Source organism: Mustela nivalis, assembly GCF_964662115.1.
Source record: "Mustela nivalis genome assembly, chromosome: 1".
NCBI classification, from domain to species: Eukaryota; Metazoa; Chordata; class Mammalia; order Carnivora; family Mustelidae; genus Mustela; species Mustela nivalis.
Genome location: NC_139020.1, coordinates 203,337,589 through 203,352,507, shown reverse-complemented (window position 1 = coordinate 203,352,507; position 14,919 = coordinate 203,337,589). Strand labels below are relative to the sequence as shown.

Sequence of the window (14,919 nt, the reverse complement as noted above, 5' to 3'; positions counted from 1 at the left end):
TCCAACCACTTCAGAGGAGAGCCGATCTCATTATCACACTGTGCTGCCGACGCAGAGGAACTCCCACTCAGGAGAATCACAGGGAGCCCAGAAGAGATCTCTCCCCTAACTATCAAGAGAAATAAAATTACGTTTTGGTCTATTAAGCTCACGCTTGAAAATAGCTGGCTTGATTTTTCAGCAAATTCGAATGTGTTTATTAAAATGTAGACAAGGTGTGCCAATGACTTCACTTGAGTGCCTTTGTGGGGAAAGGGACCCTTGAGATTCTCTATCACCCCCTAGCTCAGCGGTCAGCAAATGCATCACATATATGGACCAGAAAGACAACATTTTCAGTTTGGTGGGCCAGATGGTCTCTGTCACAACACTGCCACTGTAGCAGGAATGCAACTAAAGCAGGCTTAGATAATATGTATTTGAAGACGCATGGCTGGATGCCAATAGAACTTTATTTACAAAAACAGGTGGCGGGCCAGGCTCTGCCTGGGAACCATAGTTTCCGACTTCTGCTCTAGAATAGCTGGAACTGAAGTGCAATGAGAAACCCACCAAAGGAGGGACATTATCCACCTCTCGAGATGCCAAGGGGGAGGAAGCGAAAGGGGATTTCTAACAGGAATCCCAAAGGGCAGGTACTGCAATCTGTGGCCTTGTGTTCATTCTCAACGTGCAGCTTCTCACCTTGGCAGCAACTCCATGTAACGTGCTCCAGGGCAAGCAGCAGTGGGCATTTAGTACTTAGATAGTGGTTGAGGTCCCTAACCATCAGGACCAAGCGAAAGCCAGCTGACATGATGCCAACTGCAGTTACTTACAGAACAAAACAGTTATCTGGGTGGAGCCTGGAATTCTCATCCTTACTAACAGGTTAAACAAACCGAAATAGCCTAATACCACTCTCAGTCAAAGCTGATGGGGATATAGAGCCCAGTTCTTGTACACATGAACATACATACACTTGAACAAATGAACACAGATTCAAGTCGTCCAGATGCATTTTTCTTTGGGATCCTTAGCCCAAAGCTGTCAAGATGAATCTCTTTTTAAAAATGACCCCCAATGGACATTGGGGAGTGTATGTGCTATGGTGGGTGCTGTGAAATGTGTAAACCTGGCGATTCACAGACCTGTACCCCTGGGGATAAAAATATATATTATGTTTATAAAAAATTTTTTTTAATTAATCTAAATAAATAAATAAATAAAAGTGACCCCAAGGGGAGCCTGGGTGGCTCAGCTGGTTAAGCATCAGACTTGGGCTCAGATTGTAATCTCGGGCCCTGGGACCAAGCCCTGCATCGGGGCTCCAGGCTCAGTGGGAGTTTGCTTCTCACTCTCCCTCTGCCCCTTGCCACATGTGTGCGCACATGCTCTCCCTCTCAAATAAATAAATAAAATCTTTAAAGAAAAAAAATGGGACTACAAAAATTCATTAGGGATGACATACTGAGATGTTCATCACAGCGTTATTTATAATAGACAAACACTGGAGACAATGCAAGTCTCCATCACCTGGGGAGGAGTTAATCATGGCACATCATTATAATGTTATTAAGAACGGTAATTGTAGGAAAAAATACAGAAATTTATTCTCGGATAAAAAAAGCAGGCTAGAAGGCACAAAGACAATTTACGTAATAAAAACACGTGCACCATACCTAGTGCACACGCACAGAGAAAAAGCCAGAAGGATATGTCTGTACCTTGAGTGATGCTCTCTGAGGGAAGGTGATTATTGGTGGTTCTATCCCTTAAGGCAAAGCTGTATAATTTTTCTATAAGGAACATGCACGGATAGTAAGAAACGTGAAAACAAAACAAAAACCACTAAAGCTACAACGGCGGCACATACCAATGTGGCCTTCCTAGGAACTGCAGAAGCACCCATGAAGGACGCCAACAAAGGTTGCAACAATGGGGATGCAGGCGCATGGATAACTGTGGGCAAAGTACAAGTTCAAAGCACACAGGAAAGGACCAGCAAGAGGGCCACGGTTAAAGAGAGCTCTATGAACACCGCGCAGTCATTAAAACCCAGCATCACGAAGCCTGTCAGGCAGGAAACGATGCCAAAATGAACACAGTAGAAACCAAGCCGTCTTGGGGCACCTGGGTGGCTCAGTGGGTTAAGCCCACTGCCTTCAGCTCAGGTCATGATCTCAGGGTCCTGGGATCGAGCCCCACATAGGGCTCTCTGCTCAGCAGGGAGCCTGCTTCCCTCTCTCTCTCTCTCTGCCTGCCTCTCTATCTACTTGTGATCTCTCTCTGTCAAATAAATAAATAAAATCTTTAAAAAAAAAAAAAAAAGAAACCAAGCTGTCTTAACCATGATCAAACTATGTCACATCCAGGCAGACCTCGAGTTTTTGACAAACCCAAGGTTTGCGGCAACCTGCCGCCATTTTCCCAACACCGTCTGATCGCCTCATGTCCCTCAGTCACATTTTGGTGATTCTCACCATATTTCAGACTTCTTCATGATTACTGTATTTGCTTTAGTGATCTGTGATCAGTGATTCTGACTCACGTCTGATCAGTCAGATGACCACTAAGCATTTGTCAGCAATAAAGTATTTTTTAATCACAGCACACACGCCAGTTTTTCAGACGTGAGGCTATGGCCCAACTCCACGATGCAGTGAAAACATAACTTTTATATGCACCGGGAAGCCAAAACACACATTTAACTTGCCTTATTGCAATATTCGCTTGATTGGGGTGGTCTGGACCCAAACCCGTAGTATCTCTAAGGTATGCCTGTTTACTGATACAGATAAGGAAAATGCTGGAAAGGAAGGAGGAAGGCGAGAAAAGGTTTTCCATGTTGGAAAACTATTTCTATAGTTTTTAAAGGATGCCATCTCTCTTTCATGGCATGTGTGCAGACTCTGCGCATGAACGCAGGCGGAGCACAGAAGAGGCAGGCAGGGAGGACTTCCAGGTTTTGAGCGCTTCCTGGGTGCCAGGTGCACTTGGTCAACCACTCGGCCCACATCTGAGCGTGCTGAACCTCACAACAACCCCAGGCAGGTGGGACTTCCAGACCCACTTTGGAGATCGGAAACTGAGGCAGAGAATGGGGAAGCAGACAGCCAAGGTCCCGCTGGCAAGGAGCAGAGATGGGACTTGAACCCACCACTAACTGGCCCAGATCGTGAGCGCTTAAATGCTGGGGAACCCTTGGCACCTGAAACTCAAACATTGAAAACCTTTGATGTTAACGAGAGTTCTCAAAAAGCTTCCTAAAGGTGCACGTCCGTGAGATGCAACTTTTAAAACGGACAGCAGCCTCCAAAGCCACACTGCTTGCAGAGGGCTTAACAATGAGATAACAGTTCTCTGGGAAAAAATACAACTATTGAAATAAATTCTCAATGACAGCATTCTCTTCTCAGAGAATGATTCAACCCTGTAACGTACAAATGCCTCGCCTCACTGAAACTTCAGCACCAGTCTGAATAACACAGTGAGGTTTCCCCGCACCACTGACACGACCTGAGGAGTGACCAGCCAAGATCTCGGCACATCTGTTCTTGCTGACAAGGACACAGGCCTGTGCGAAGCTCGATTCAGCAGCTACGTTCCTGGCCACTGACAAACCATACGCCTGGGTTTGACAAGGGAATAAATTACAGAAGCGGTGGAGGAGAATGACATCAACTGAGCAGCCATAAAAGTAGATTTGGCCCTGGTCTCGCAAAACCCCGCTGTTTTTCCCTGACTCTTTCAACACTCCCCAAAGCAGCCAGTTCCAAAGCCCATTTGCCCCATTCTGGCCTGACATAAGTATTAAGGAGAATCCAAAATGGGAAATCGAACATTGCCTCTCTTCTGACTTTCTGACAGCCTCCAAAATGACTCCTCGGTGTCTCCCACAGTGTAATTCGAAACAACGCCAGTTGGAAGTTCTTAGTTAAAAAAAATATATATAAACAAAAGATCCTTTTTGGAAATGAGCTTTATTTCCAGTGCTACTTAGTTCTGAAAAGTCTGCATATTTAGTTTCTCCTCCCACCAGGTTCACCTCCAAATCAGGAATTCAAAACCCACAACCAACAGATCAGACACCAACAGGATCTGGGTGTTGACAACCGGCATTTCATCCTGGCGAAAAAGGACCTGCCTTCCAAAGGAGAGTCTATGCAAAATGCTATATTTCCTCAAATGAGGCTCACTGCTTTTCAACCTTGGAATCCCTCACTTGAAAAGACCACCCCAAATTCCAAGCTTTCAGACCTGGACCTGATTATCATCATGTAAGTCACTCATTCTTAAAAACGACACATTTAATGGCCCCAAGGGTTACTTTAACAGAGGGCTGCAAGGCAGGGCAAAATTTCTCGTAACACCCACATCTGCCTCTGCCAACTGTTCTGTACCTCTCTTCCACGGTAATCAGTGAGGCTTTACCCTTAAAGTCCTGGGCATGACCTCAGAGGCACTGAGTGGCCGAGCAGAGCCCATCGAGACAGGAAAGGAATTTGGACACAAGCCCAGCAACAATGAACTTGCCTGTTATTCCTAAACACAGTCCAGTAAAGAGGCTGCATCAATCTTAAAAGCCAACCCTTCTGTTTCAGATCCCTGGATAAAAAATTATTTTGAAAAATCTGTATAATTTGAACCAAAAAAGAAGGGTTATTAAAAAATAAACCAAGAAACATCCAGAAATGAGTTTCTAGTAAAAGCTTGCTAGATGAGAAATTCAGTCTAAAAAAGCAATCTACACAACGTTCTTTTATCTGTGGGGAATGCAATGTTATTACATCCCCTTCCATAAACCCTCCTGAAACTCCTTAAGTAGACAGCATTTCAACGCAGAAACCAAAGTGAAAATATCTTTGAAAAGAAAACAAGGACGTGGCTGGGAAGCCGTGTGCAGCTTGGCGAACATTTTTTTTTCCACCCACCACGAACTTGGGCTTTCTGGGAAGGTCGCTGGTTTTCCGGTCAAAACCATTCTTGAAGTTGTCAGGAACGGAGGAAGGGAGACTCGGCATCTGGGAAGGTGGTTCCTGGTTCCCAGGAAGGTGTGTGTCTGGGGCTCAGGAGCCGAAGAGCCTGGAAAAGTCAGAGGGCAGAGATGTCCATAAGGATGGGAAGGATGTAAAGCTGTAACTCAGAAAACACTTTCAGAAGGTATTTTGTTACTATTATTAAGATTATTTTATATTACTTATGACTCTATAAATAACTCTTCTGTTATACAACACGAATATACTTAACACTACTGAACTGTATATTTTATCTTATTTATAAAGCGGGGCTTGAACTCATGACCTTGAGATCAAGACCTGAGCTGATAGCAAGAGTCAGATGCTTAACTGACTGAGCCACACGGGTGCCCCCCAAATGGTACATTTTATTTTATTTTAAAGATTTTATTTATTTATTTGACAGAGAGAGAAAGAGATCACAGGTAGGCAGAGAAGCAAGCAGAGAGAGAGGGGGAAGCAGGCTCCCCCCTGAGCAGAGAGCCCGATGTGGGACTCAATCCCAGGACCCTGAAATCATGACCTGAGCCGAAGGCAGAAGCTCAACCCACTGAGCCACCCAGGTGCCCCATAAAATGGTACATTTTAAAAAGAATAAAATCTATCTAAGAAAGTACTTCATCAGAATCTGTAACATTTTATTTTAGCCCATTCTTCATTACTACAAGTCGATGATGACTTTCACAATTTGAAAAAAAAAGATTATTTTTCTGAGTGAACAGATGATTACAGTTAACTCTGGTCATTGAGAAAATCTGAATGGGAAAGGCCTGGAAAATATCTAAATGCCCATGAAATTGAGAATGGGTCTGTTAAGTTATGACAGAGGTTTCCAGGGGAAGACCACAGAGCTATTAAAAAGATATATATATGGGAACTCTGTTATCTTTGCAACATTTCTATAAATCTAAACTCTTTCTAAGATAAAAAGTCTTTTTGAAAAAAGAACAACAGATTGTGCAGGACCACCACATGCAAAAGAATGAAGTTGGTTCTCTATCTCACACCATATGCAAAAATAACCTCAAAGTTGATCACAGACCTAACTATTAAAATTAAAACTACAGAACTCTTAAAAGAAAACTTAGGCCCAAATCTTCACGACCATGGGCTGGGCAATGACTTTTTGCTACAATACAAAAAAGTGCAGGTGACAAAAGGAGAAATAGACAGAATAGACTTTATCAAAATTAAGGTTTTTTGTGCTTTAAAGGACACCACCAAGAAAGTGAAAAGACAACCCAGAGAATAGGAGAAAATATTTGCAAATCATGTATCTGATAAGGGATTGGATTCTAGAATATAAAAAGAGCTCTTATAACTCAGTTATAATCCAGTTTATTAAAAAAAAAAAGAGGACCTAAACAGACATTCTTCCAAAGAAGACATACAAATGACCAATAAGTACATGAAGAGAGAGGCTCAATGTCATTAACCACTGGGGAAATGCTACTCAACCTGCACATCCACTAGGATGGCTCTAATGAAAAAGACTGACAATAACAAGTGTTGGCAAAGATGTGGGGGAAATTGGAACCATCATACACTACTGGTGGGAAGGCAAATTATGGCAGCTACTTTTAAAAAATAGTCTGGCAGAACCGCAAACAGATAAATATAGTAACCATATAACCCAGCAATTTCACTCCTGGGTATGTACCAGAGAGGACCGAAAACTTAAGTCTGCACAAAAACTTGAACACCAGCGTCTGTGTCAACAGTGTTCATCAACAGTCAAAAAGTGGAAACATTCCGGGGCACCTGGGTGGCTCAGTGGGTTGGGCCGCTGCCTTCAGCTCAGGTCATAATCTCAGCGTCCTGGGATCGAGCCCCGCATCGGGCTCTCTGCTCCACAGGGAGCCTGCTTCCCTTTCTCTCTCTCTCTCTGCCTGCCTCTCTGCCTACTTGTGATCTCTGTCTGTCAAATAAATAAATAAAATCTTTAAAAAAAAAAAAAAAGTGGAAACATTCCAGATATCCATCAACTGATAAGCAGATAAACAGGCAGTGGCACAGACACACAATGGCCTATTCTTCAGGCACAGAAAGGAATGCAGTGCTGATACATGCTACAACATGCTGGAACCTTTAAGACATCACGCTACACGAAAGAAGCCAGACACAAACGGGGCCATACATCATTACGATTCTGTTTACAGGAAATACCCAGAACTAGCAAATCCATAATGACAGAAAGTAGCTAAGTGGCTCCCAAAGGCTGGTAGAAGAGGCAGTCATTGCTTAATGGGTATAAGGTTTTCCTTTGGGGTGATGAAAATGTTCTAGAATTGCATTGTGGGTGGTTTCACAACCCTGGAAATATAATACAAAATACTTAACTGTGAAGACTGACTTCTGCTTTTACTTATTAATCCTGCTTCGTGATTTGACACCCTCATCTTCTCCGTGTCTTCCCACCCAGTATTTTATTACGAAGATTTTTACATATAAAAGAGTTACAAGAGCAGTTCCGTGAACCCCGGCATATACACCTCCATTCTGTAATTAACACTTTGCTTTACATGGGTGCCCGGGTGGCTCAGTCAGTTGGACCTCTGACTCTTGATTTTGGCTCAGGTCATGATCTCAGGGTGGTGGGATCAAGCCCCACATCAAGTTCCAGGCTCAGTGGCGAATCTGCTTGGGATTTTCTCTCCCTTTCTGTCTGCTCCTCCCCGTGGACATGCTCTCTCTTTCTCTGTCTCTCTCGAATTAAAAAACAACAAAAAACTGTGCTTGGGATGCCTGGGTAGCTCAGTCTGTCAGGCGTCTGCCTTCAGCTCAGGTCATGAACCTCCTGCATCAGACTCACTGCTCAGTGGGGAGTTTGTTTCTGCCTCTGTTCCTCCCCCTGCACACACTCTCTCAAATAAATAAATAATAATAAATAACTTTGCCTTACAGTGTACCTATCCATTTATCCAGCTACCTTATTTTTGATATATTTCACTGTTAACTTGCAGGTATCTATACTCAGTTCCTAAACACTCGGGCATGTTTCTCTCCATGTTTCAAGTTTTTTGTGGCTTTTCAAAAATTTTCCAAGTAGCTCAGCTCAAGCAACGTAAAAGTGGGTGTAGGGGAACTGCAAACCATTCCCTTGGGCCCCGTGACTCTCCCTCAGCGATCCAAACAGGGTCACCTCTGTGCATGGCCTGGAGCAGATCTTTCCAACTCCCTGGCTGGAAGTCTTTTTTTTTGTTTTTTGGGGGTTTGTTGTTTTTTGTTTGTTTGTTTTTTTAAGATTTTATTTATTCATTTGACAGAGATCACAAGTAGGCAGAGAGAGAGTGGGGGAAGCAGGCTCCCTGCGGAGCGGAAAGCCCGATGTGGGGCTTGACCTCAGGACCCTGGGATCATAACCTGAGCCTAAGGCAAAGGCTTAACCCACTGAGCCACCCAGAGGCCCCCTGCAAGTGTTTTCTCCACAGACTTCAGGCATTTATGCAGTGTTTATTGCAAGCACATCACAGCCGGAGCCAGAGGGCATATGTAAGCGACCTCCAGCCTTTTTTGCTTTCGAAACATTCCCTTGTGCAGACAGAACCTGTAGCACGTCGTCAGTGATGGATTGCGACAGCTGCTCGTGTGGGCATCCATCTGAGTTACCCGACTCTTCCCCTGTTCTTGGACATTTAGGTGATTTCCGGATTTTTTTTAATATCCTGGGAAAGCCAGTCACAGCCTCCCTGACAGAGCCTTTTCTGATGAGATCTTCCCTCACTCACGGCACCTACTGAAAAGGATGGCCCAGGTCAGGTGTTGGCAAAAAAGCCACACAGTAAGTAGTCTGAGCTTTGCACGCCCGGCAGCTTCTGTCTCAGGGCTTCAACCCCTTTGCCGTAGTACAAATGCAGTCACAGAAATGGGTGTGCCAAACTTCATGCATGAAAACAGGAAACAGTTAAATATGGCTCACAGGCTGTGGCTTGCTGACTCGACCTCAGGGATTATGCTGGAATCGGCATAACTCCGATCTAACTGGACCTAGGTCACACCTAGCTAAGTCAAGCAGGCTCTGCTCCCAGGAAGCAAAATCAGAACACCAGGCTACAAACAATGATAGCCTTGAGCTGAGCTAGGAGGTCGCAGAGCCTAACGCAACCCTCTCAGTAATAGGCCAACAGGTGAGCCATAAAGGAAGCTAGGCGAGTGAGAGCATGAATGAAGCTGATGGACAGAAAAGGATAATGAAAACACAGGAGTTCTTCCCTGCCCCAGGACCTCTGCACATGCTACCATGCCTCTCTTCAGCTCTAAAAATGGCAAGGCTTCCTCCTGTTCTTTAGGTTTTGATTTACATAGCACTTCTCTGTGAGCCTCTTCCTGACCATCACCTAAACTGAGATCCTCCCATTGGCCTCATCAGTGATTTTTCCCTACTTATTTTTCTGTCCCTGTCCCACCTGCTTACTGTACATTTGCTGATGGCAACGACGATGGCTGTCTCGGTCTCAGCTATCAACGCAAGGCACAGCCCACACTGGATAGTTATAAATCAGTAAATGAAGGAAGGAAAAGACGGGCCGGAACCTGGAAAGACCAACACTGTTCTACTTCCTGTGAATCCTAGCTATGCCCATATCCTCCTCTGCAAACTCCCTGATCACTCCACCAGCCCTCTCAGCACCTGCACAGGCCTCTTCCGAGCTCTCCAAAAGGGGTTCTCTTGGCACACATCACAGTCCTCATTCTGGGCTCTAACACTTCCCATTGGCACAGTGAAACTCCTAAGTCCGGGAATCATCCCCTCACACAGCCACTGGGCTGGCACAAGGTCCACCCAGCAACCCAAATTCAGCACCATGATTACTCAGGAAAGCAGACTTTTCATTCTCTTCCTCTTTAGGGGAAGAACGGGACCAGCCTAGCATGGTTAGCCCAGATGATAACACACCAGGTTCTCCTACAGCGTTTTCCTTGAGCCTGTTTACTCTTGAGTCTCACAGTTCATGAGAATCATTAAGGCCCTGACACTGGAAGGAAAACCAAGCCAATTAGATTTTTTAAAGCCTAATGAGAAAATGAAAAATGGGCATGAAAACAGAAGAGTCTGAAGACACTTCTGAGGGCTATCCGCAGGGCAGAAGCAGGACCCAGCAGCACGCTGGCCATTAAGCCACATTTTCTACCTTGGCAGATACCAAGGATAGGCTAAACACAGCACAGCTGGCAAGAGGTGAACAGGGCCATGGGCTCAAGGGAAGGCATCTCTTGGCAGCCTCTACTGAGGCACCAGGAACAGCTAGGACTTGGAGAACACCGTGTTCCAATCAAAGCTCCAGCCTAGACCACAGTGACACAGTCTAACCTTTGTAGACCCTGCTTCCCTCTCTAGCCTGAGAGAGTTCTTATTCTGAAAGCGGGAAGCGTGACATGAAAGTGTAGAGTGAGAAGACAGAAGACGAGCTTCCGGTGGGTCATTCTAGAGAACACCACCGAGAACAGGACAATGAAGGGACAGGCCGGCCGGACTTACACGATCATGCAGAACATCATGAAGACATTCCACAGGGCGATGAAGATCCGGAAGTATCTGAGGCTCAGCAGGAACTCCCGGATGTTGTCACCTGGAAAGTCAGAACGTGTTTTTACAAGCACTGCCGACATTTCTGTTGTCACGGCCGCAGGGTGCTTCCAGTTTCCAACCACCCCGACCCCACCGCCCCACGTTCCAGGGGCTTTTCCTGTGGGTCACCTCTGCTCCCCAACTCCTAGTACTCGAGCAGTGGCTGCCACTGACCAACCCCTAAAAGCACTCAGTCTCTGACTGGCTCAGGGAGGAGCACGTGACCGAAGTCTGCCCAATGAGACTCAGTCCTGGGACTTTTGTCCCAACTACTGGGAAAGAGGCCCTTGCTTTCTGTCAGCCTTGCTGGGCTAGTAAGATGTAAGCCCTGTCCTTTAAGAAAGGGGGTGGCAAACTATGGCCCATGGGCCAAAGCTAGCCCCTACCACCTGTTTCTGTATGGCCCATGAGCTAAAATGTTTTAAAAACGTTTTAATAGTTAAAAAGAATACTCAGAATACCTTGTGAGACTCAGAAATTACATGAAATTCACATTTCAGGGTCTACAAATAAAGTTTAATCAAAATACACCCATGCCCGCTCATTTATATACAGGAATACCTTGAAGATATTGTGGGTTCAGTTCTAGAACACCGCAATAAAGCAAGTCAAATGAATGTTCTGGTTTCCCTGTGCTTATAAAAGTTACGTTTACATTATACTGGAGCCTATTAAGTGTGCAATAGCATTACGTCTAACAAACAATGTCAACACGTGAATTACAAAACTATGGCTAACAAATGCTGACCACTATCCGAGCTTTCAGCAAGTCCTGTTCACTGATCACAGATCACCACAAAAACAACAATAATGAAAAAGTGAAAAGCTGCGGAGAATTACCGAAATGGAACCAGACAATATACGACCCAAAAAGCCGAAAATGTTTACTACCTGACCCTTTACAGAACACTGGGCCCAGCCCTGCTCTAGAATCATCTTTTGCCAACACAAGTCAGCCTGACAGTAAAACCAACCCAGAAGGAAAAAGAGAGCTGGAGAGGGTCACACACAGAGAGCCCTGAGGCCAGATGTGCCTGAAAACAGTCTAATCCTTTGAGGTTTCCATTTGCTCCAACCACTTTGGGTTGGGTTTTCAGTGCTGGCACCTGAGAAAGCATACTAATTCAGGCAAGTAAAAGGGAGGTTCTGCTTTGATGGTTACTTACTCTAGTCCCCAGATGCCACAGAACAGAACCCTTCCAAGAGGAAGCAACTTGGTACGTTGAGACTCCAGAGGCATGGGTTCCAGAACCTTCCTCCAGAGTTTTAAGTCACTCACCTCTCTAATCCTCCAGAATGAAATGAATGGGTCCACGTGGGGTAATCTACAAGGGAGCTACCCAAAGTGTCCTCTCTAGACCAGGGCTGTCCCGTAAGTACAGAATACGAGGCGGGAGCTCAGGAATTTACAGTTACTGGCACCACTGCACCAACCAAGCACGCAACGGGCACACAGAGTCTTGCTGAACACAGTTTAGATGAGTTTGATATTATCCAACCCACTGGGAGAGCCATGTGCAGCCCAGCCCAGATGTCAAACACAGGCCCAGCCCCAGGATGTCTGAGAGGCACTGCTTGATGAGACCCTTCTCTGGGTTCAGCATCACAAAAACAGGCTCGCCTGCCATCAAGAGATGTTAAGTGAAGGCCACTTGTCCCAGGCAACAGCCAAGTGCAGAGGATACAAGGAGGAACAGGGCAAGTATCCCTGCCCTAAAAAGTTCAAAACGGCACAAATACTAAGCAAGTAATCACAACTGTTACTCACCATGGACAGTGCCATGGGAGCATACAATGGGGGGGGGGTGCCAGCCTAGTCCATGTGGGGGATCGGAGGTCAGAAAGCTGTGAGCAAGTGCGTAAGCTCCGACCTTAAACACAGGCAGGAGTTTACTGCCCTTCCACGCAGAATGACTTTGCTCAGTCCCCAGCCTACATATGCCCCAGTTTCCTCCTGTGTAAATGGGGGTGACAAGCAACTAAGAAGACCTCACACCAGTGCCTGGCACACAGATGGTTCTCAACAAATGCACCCACTACAGTACTGGGGTGAGCCAAGCACAGGGAGAGCAGCATTCTCTGTAGTGGCAACAGTAAGAACAGAATACGGGCTGGAAGGAGACGTGCAGAGAGCCCCTGATCAGAGGGAAGCCACTGTTGTAACTGTCCTTGTCACCCCCACTGCCACCAAGCCCTTCCTCTATTCTCCCACCCACCCCCCCACACCTCCAATTTAGATCTCTAGAACACAGCCCCAAGAGTTGGTATAGTACCTTCTACAGAGTGAGTAAGTGATATAAACAGCTGCTGAATGAACATATGGAGGAAAGAATGAACGGATGAATGGTCTAGTGACTGAGAGCGAACAGTCTCCAGGGTCAGAAAAACTCAGGTTCAATCAGGATGTTGGCACTGATCTCCTACATGGCCACAAGCAAGTCAAGCCACAGCCCTGAACTTCATTTTCCGTCTCTATAAAATGGGGAAAATGCCCTTTACCTTTCAGGATGGAGGCAGAGCCCCACACCTACAGGAAGCACCTAACAAGGCAGCTACCACTGGCTGGGCCCCCAATAAAAGGGAGTGGTCTGATCGGCATCGAATTCACTGCTCCTTGGGGTTCCTATCATTCCCATGCAATGCTCCAACACGGCACCCACCACCTTGGCTGCAATGCCACCCGCTCACGGGTCCTTCCCTCCACACGTGGCAGCTGGAGCAGCAATCCCATCCCTGTCCTCGCCTCTCATCTCCTCCATCACCATTTGTTCCTTGTTTAGGAACTGCCTGTCCACCCCAGAGCAATACAACCCACAAGGCAGGAATTGCATCTGTCATGTTCTCTGCTGTGTCTGCAGCATTCAGGACAGTGGCCACCATGTGGCAGGTGCTCAATAAATGCGTGATGAATGATGCATGGACACAGAAGTCATGTGCGGGTCCCACCAGGTTTCAAACAGTTATATGAATAAATTCCAGCGCTCTCAGGACAGTGAGATGATATAAAGATGAGGAGGTAGGGGCTGGGATGAGGCAGAGGCCACAGACTCCTGCCTAAACGGGGTCCTGTTTTTCTTCATTTTATCCAATAGATGCCAAGAGGCTGCCTAAACCCTGAGCTGTAGAATGTTCAAATTTTTCTTGATAAATCAGACACCTGAATTTTTATGTGACATCTGATTTATTTGAAAGCTAACGTTGGCATCTAATTAAAATAGGTCTGCAGCACTTTGAAAACGATGGCTAGCTGCTCATTCATTCACTCATGCCGGAGGACGGGCCCACAAGGACACAGAAATGGGCCCAAACAAGCAAGAGCAAGTGTGCGGGGCAAATATTAGCCAGATAATAGCATACATAAAGGAAAATCATGACTGTAGGAAGTTATATGGGTGGTGACCTACGCAGGGAGGTTTGACAGGAGAAAGCGGATGACAAAAGTGAACAGAAGGAATAGCATACCTTCAGGCCCACTTCTCTCTCTCTCAACGACCCCCAACCCACACACACACTACTGGAAAGAAAACTAAGGTAGGGCTTGGCTGAGAAAAAACTGTCCTCTCTGAACTGGACCAATTTCCGAGTCCAGAAAGGAAGCCTTACCTGTGCTGGGCTCCCTCGACTCCTCCCCAAAGCCCTGCGTGTCCTTCTTTTTCCTACAAAGAGGAACAGACAGTGTCCACTCTCCGTGGGACATAAAGACCACTTGATCCCCTGGCTCTGAACCCCAGCTCAGAGGGCCTCGGACAGTTTCAGCTCTAGCCCTCTAGCTGAGCTGCTGTGTGACCTCAGGTGGTTGAAGGCCCCTTTCTGAGCCATCATCTACCTGCCAGTCACAAGCCTGCAGCCACCAAGGTGTAGAGTTGGTCCGTGGGTACAGAATTGGGCTAAATATGGGGAGGGGGGAGCGAGGGGACGGGCCGGAGGCTCTACGGGATGCGAGAAGAGAGATCCCCGGGAAACGAGGCAGTCTCTATTTCAAGCCAACGTGCAGCAAAGTGTCAAAGGAGGATGGACCAGGCTGGAGGCGTGGCCAGAGGGAGAGCTGGGGCTTAGGGGCGGGGCCTTCGGCGTGGGGCGGGCTCACGCTCGCGGGGGCGGGGCTACGGGTCCCCTGGGTGGAGCCGCGATCCAAAGCGGCCTACTCACAGCTTAAAGTTGAGCACTGCCCCTGCGTTCATCAGCAGCGTCCTGCGAAGGAGAATTAGGTTACCTGGGATGCCCCTCGTCCCTCTCACCCTTCTCACCCCAGCTCCTGGCCCCCCCTAATTACCCAAACAGCAGGATGTCCCCGATCATCGTTACGGCCGAAGCGTCCGTCAGAACCGGAAGCGGAAGTCCTGGAGGGGGAGG

The 14,919-nt window shown here is 46.6% G+C and overlaps 1 protein-coding gene across 2 annotated transcripts; it reads right to left on the bottom strand.

Annotated features, from left to right (window-relative positions):
* Positions 1–3,943: 3,943 nt before the first annotated feature.
* On the bottom strand, positions 3,944–14,916 carry SMIM7 (small integral membrane protein 7; the record flags this gene model as incomplete). Of its 2 annotated transcripts, XM_082711154.1 has the most annotated exons (5): positions 14,840–14,916; positions 14,716–14,757; positions 14,170–14,222; positions 10,477–10,567; positions 3,944–5,064 (listed from the first exon to the last, which is right to left on the bottom strand). In XM_082711154.1, exons 1-5 carry the CDS (start codon positions 14,863–14,865, stop codon positions 5,049–5,051), a joined length of 228 nt encoding a protein of 75 aa, XP_082567280.1. In that variant the 5' UTR covers positions 14,866–14,916. The 2 variants fall into 2 exon arrangements, with proteins under 2 accessions (XP_082567280.1, XP_082567281.1); XM_082711155.1 differs by lacking the exon at positions 3,944–5,064 and having other exon boundaries at positions 10,473–10,567; positions 14,840–14,891.
* Positions 14,917–14,919: the final 3 nt, after the last annotated feature.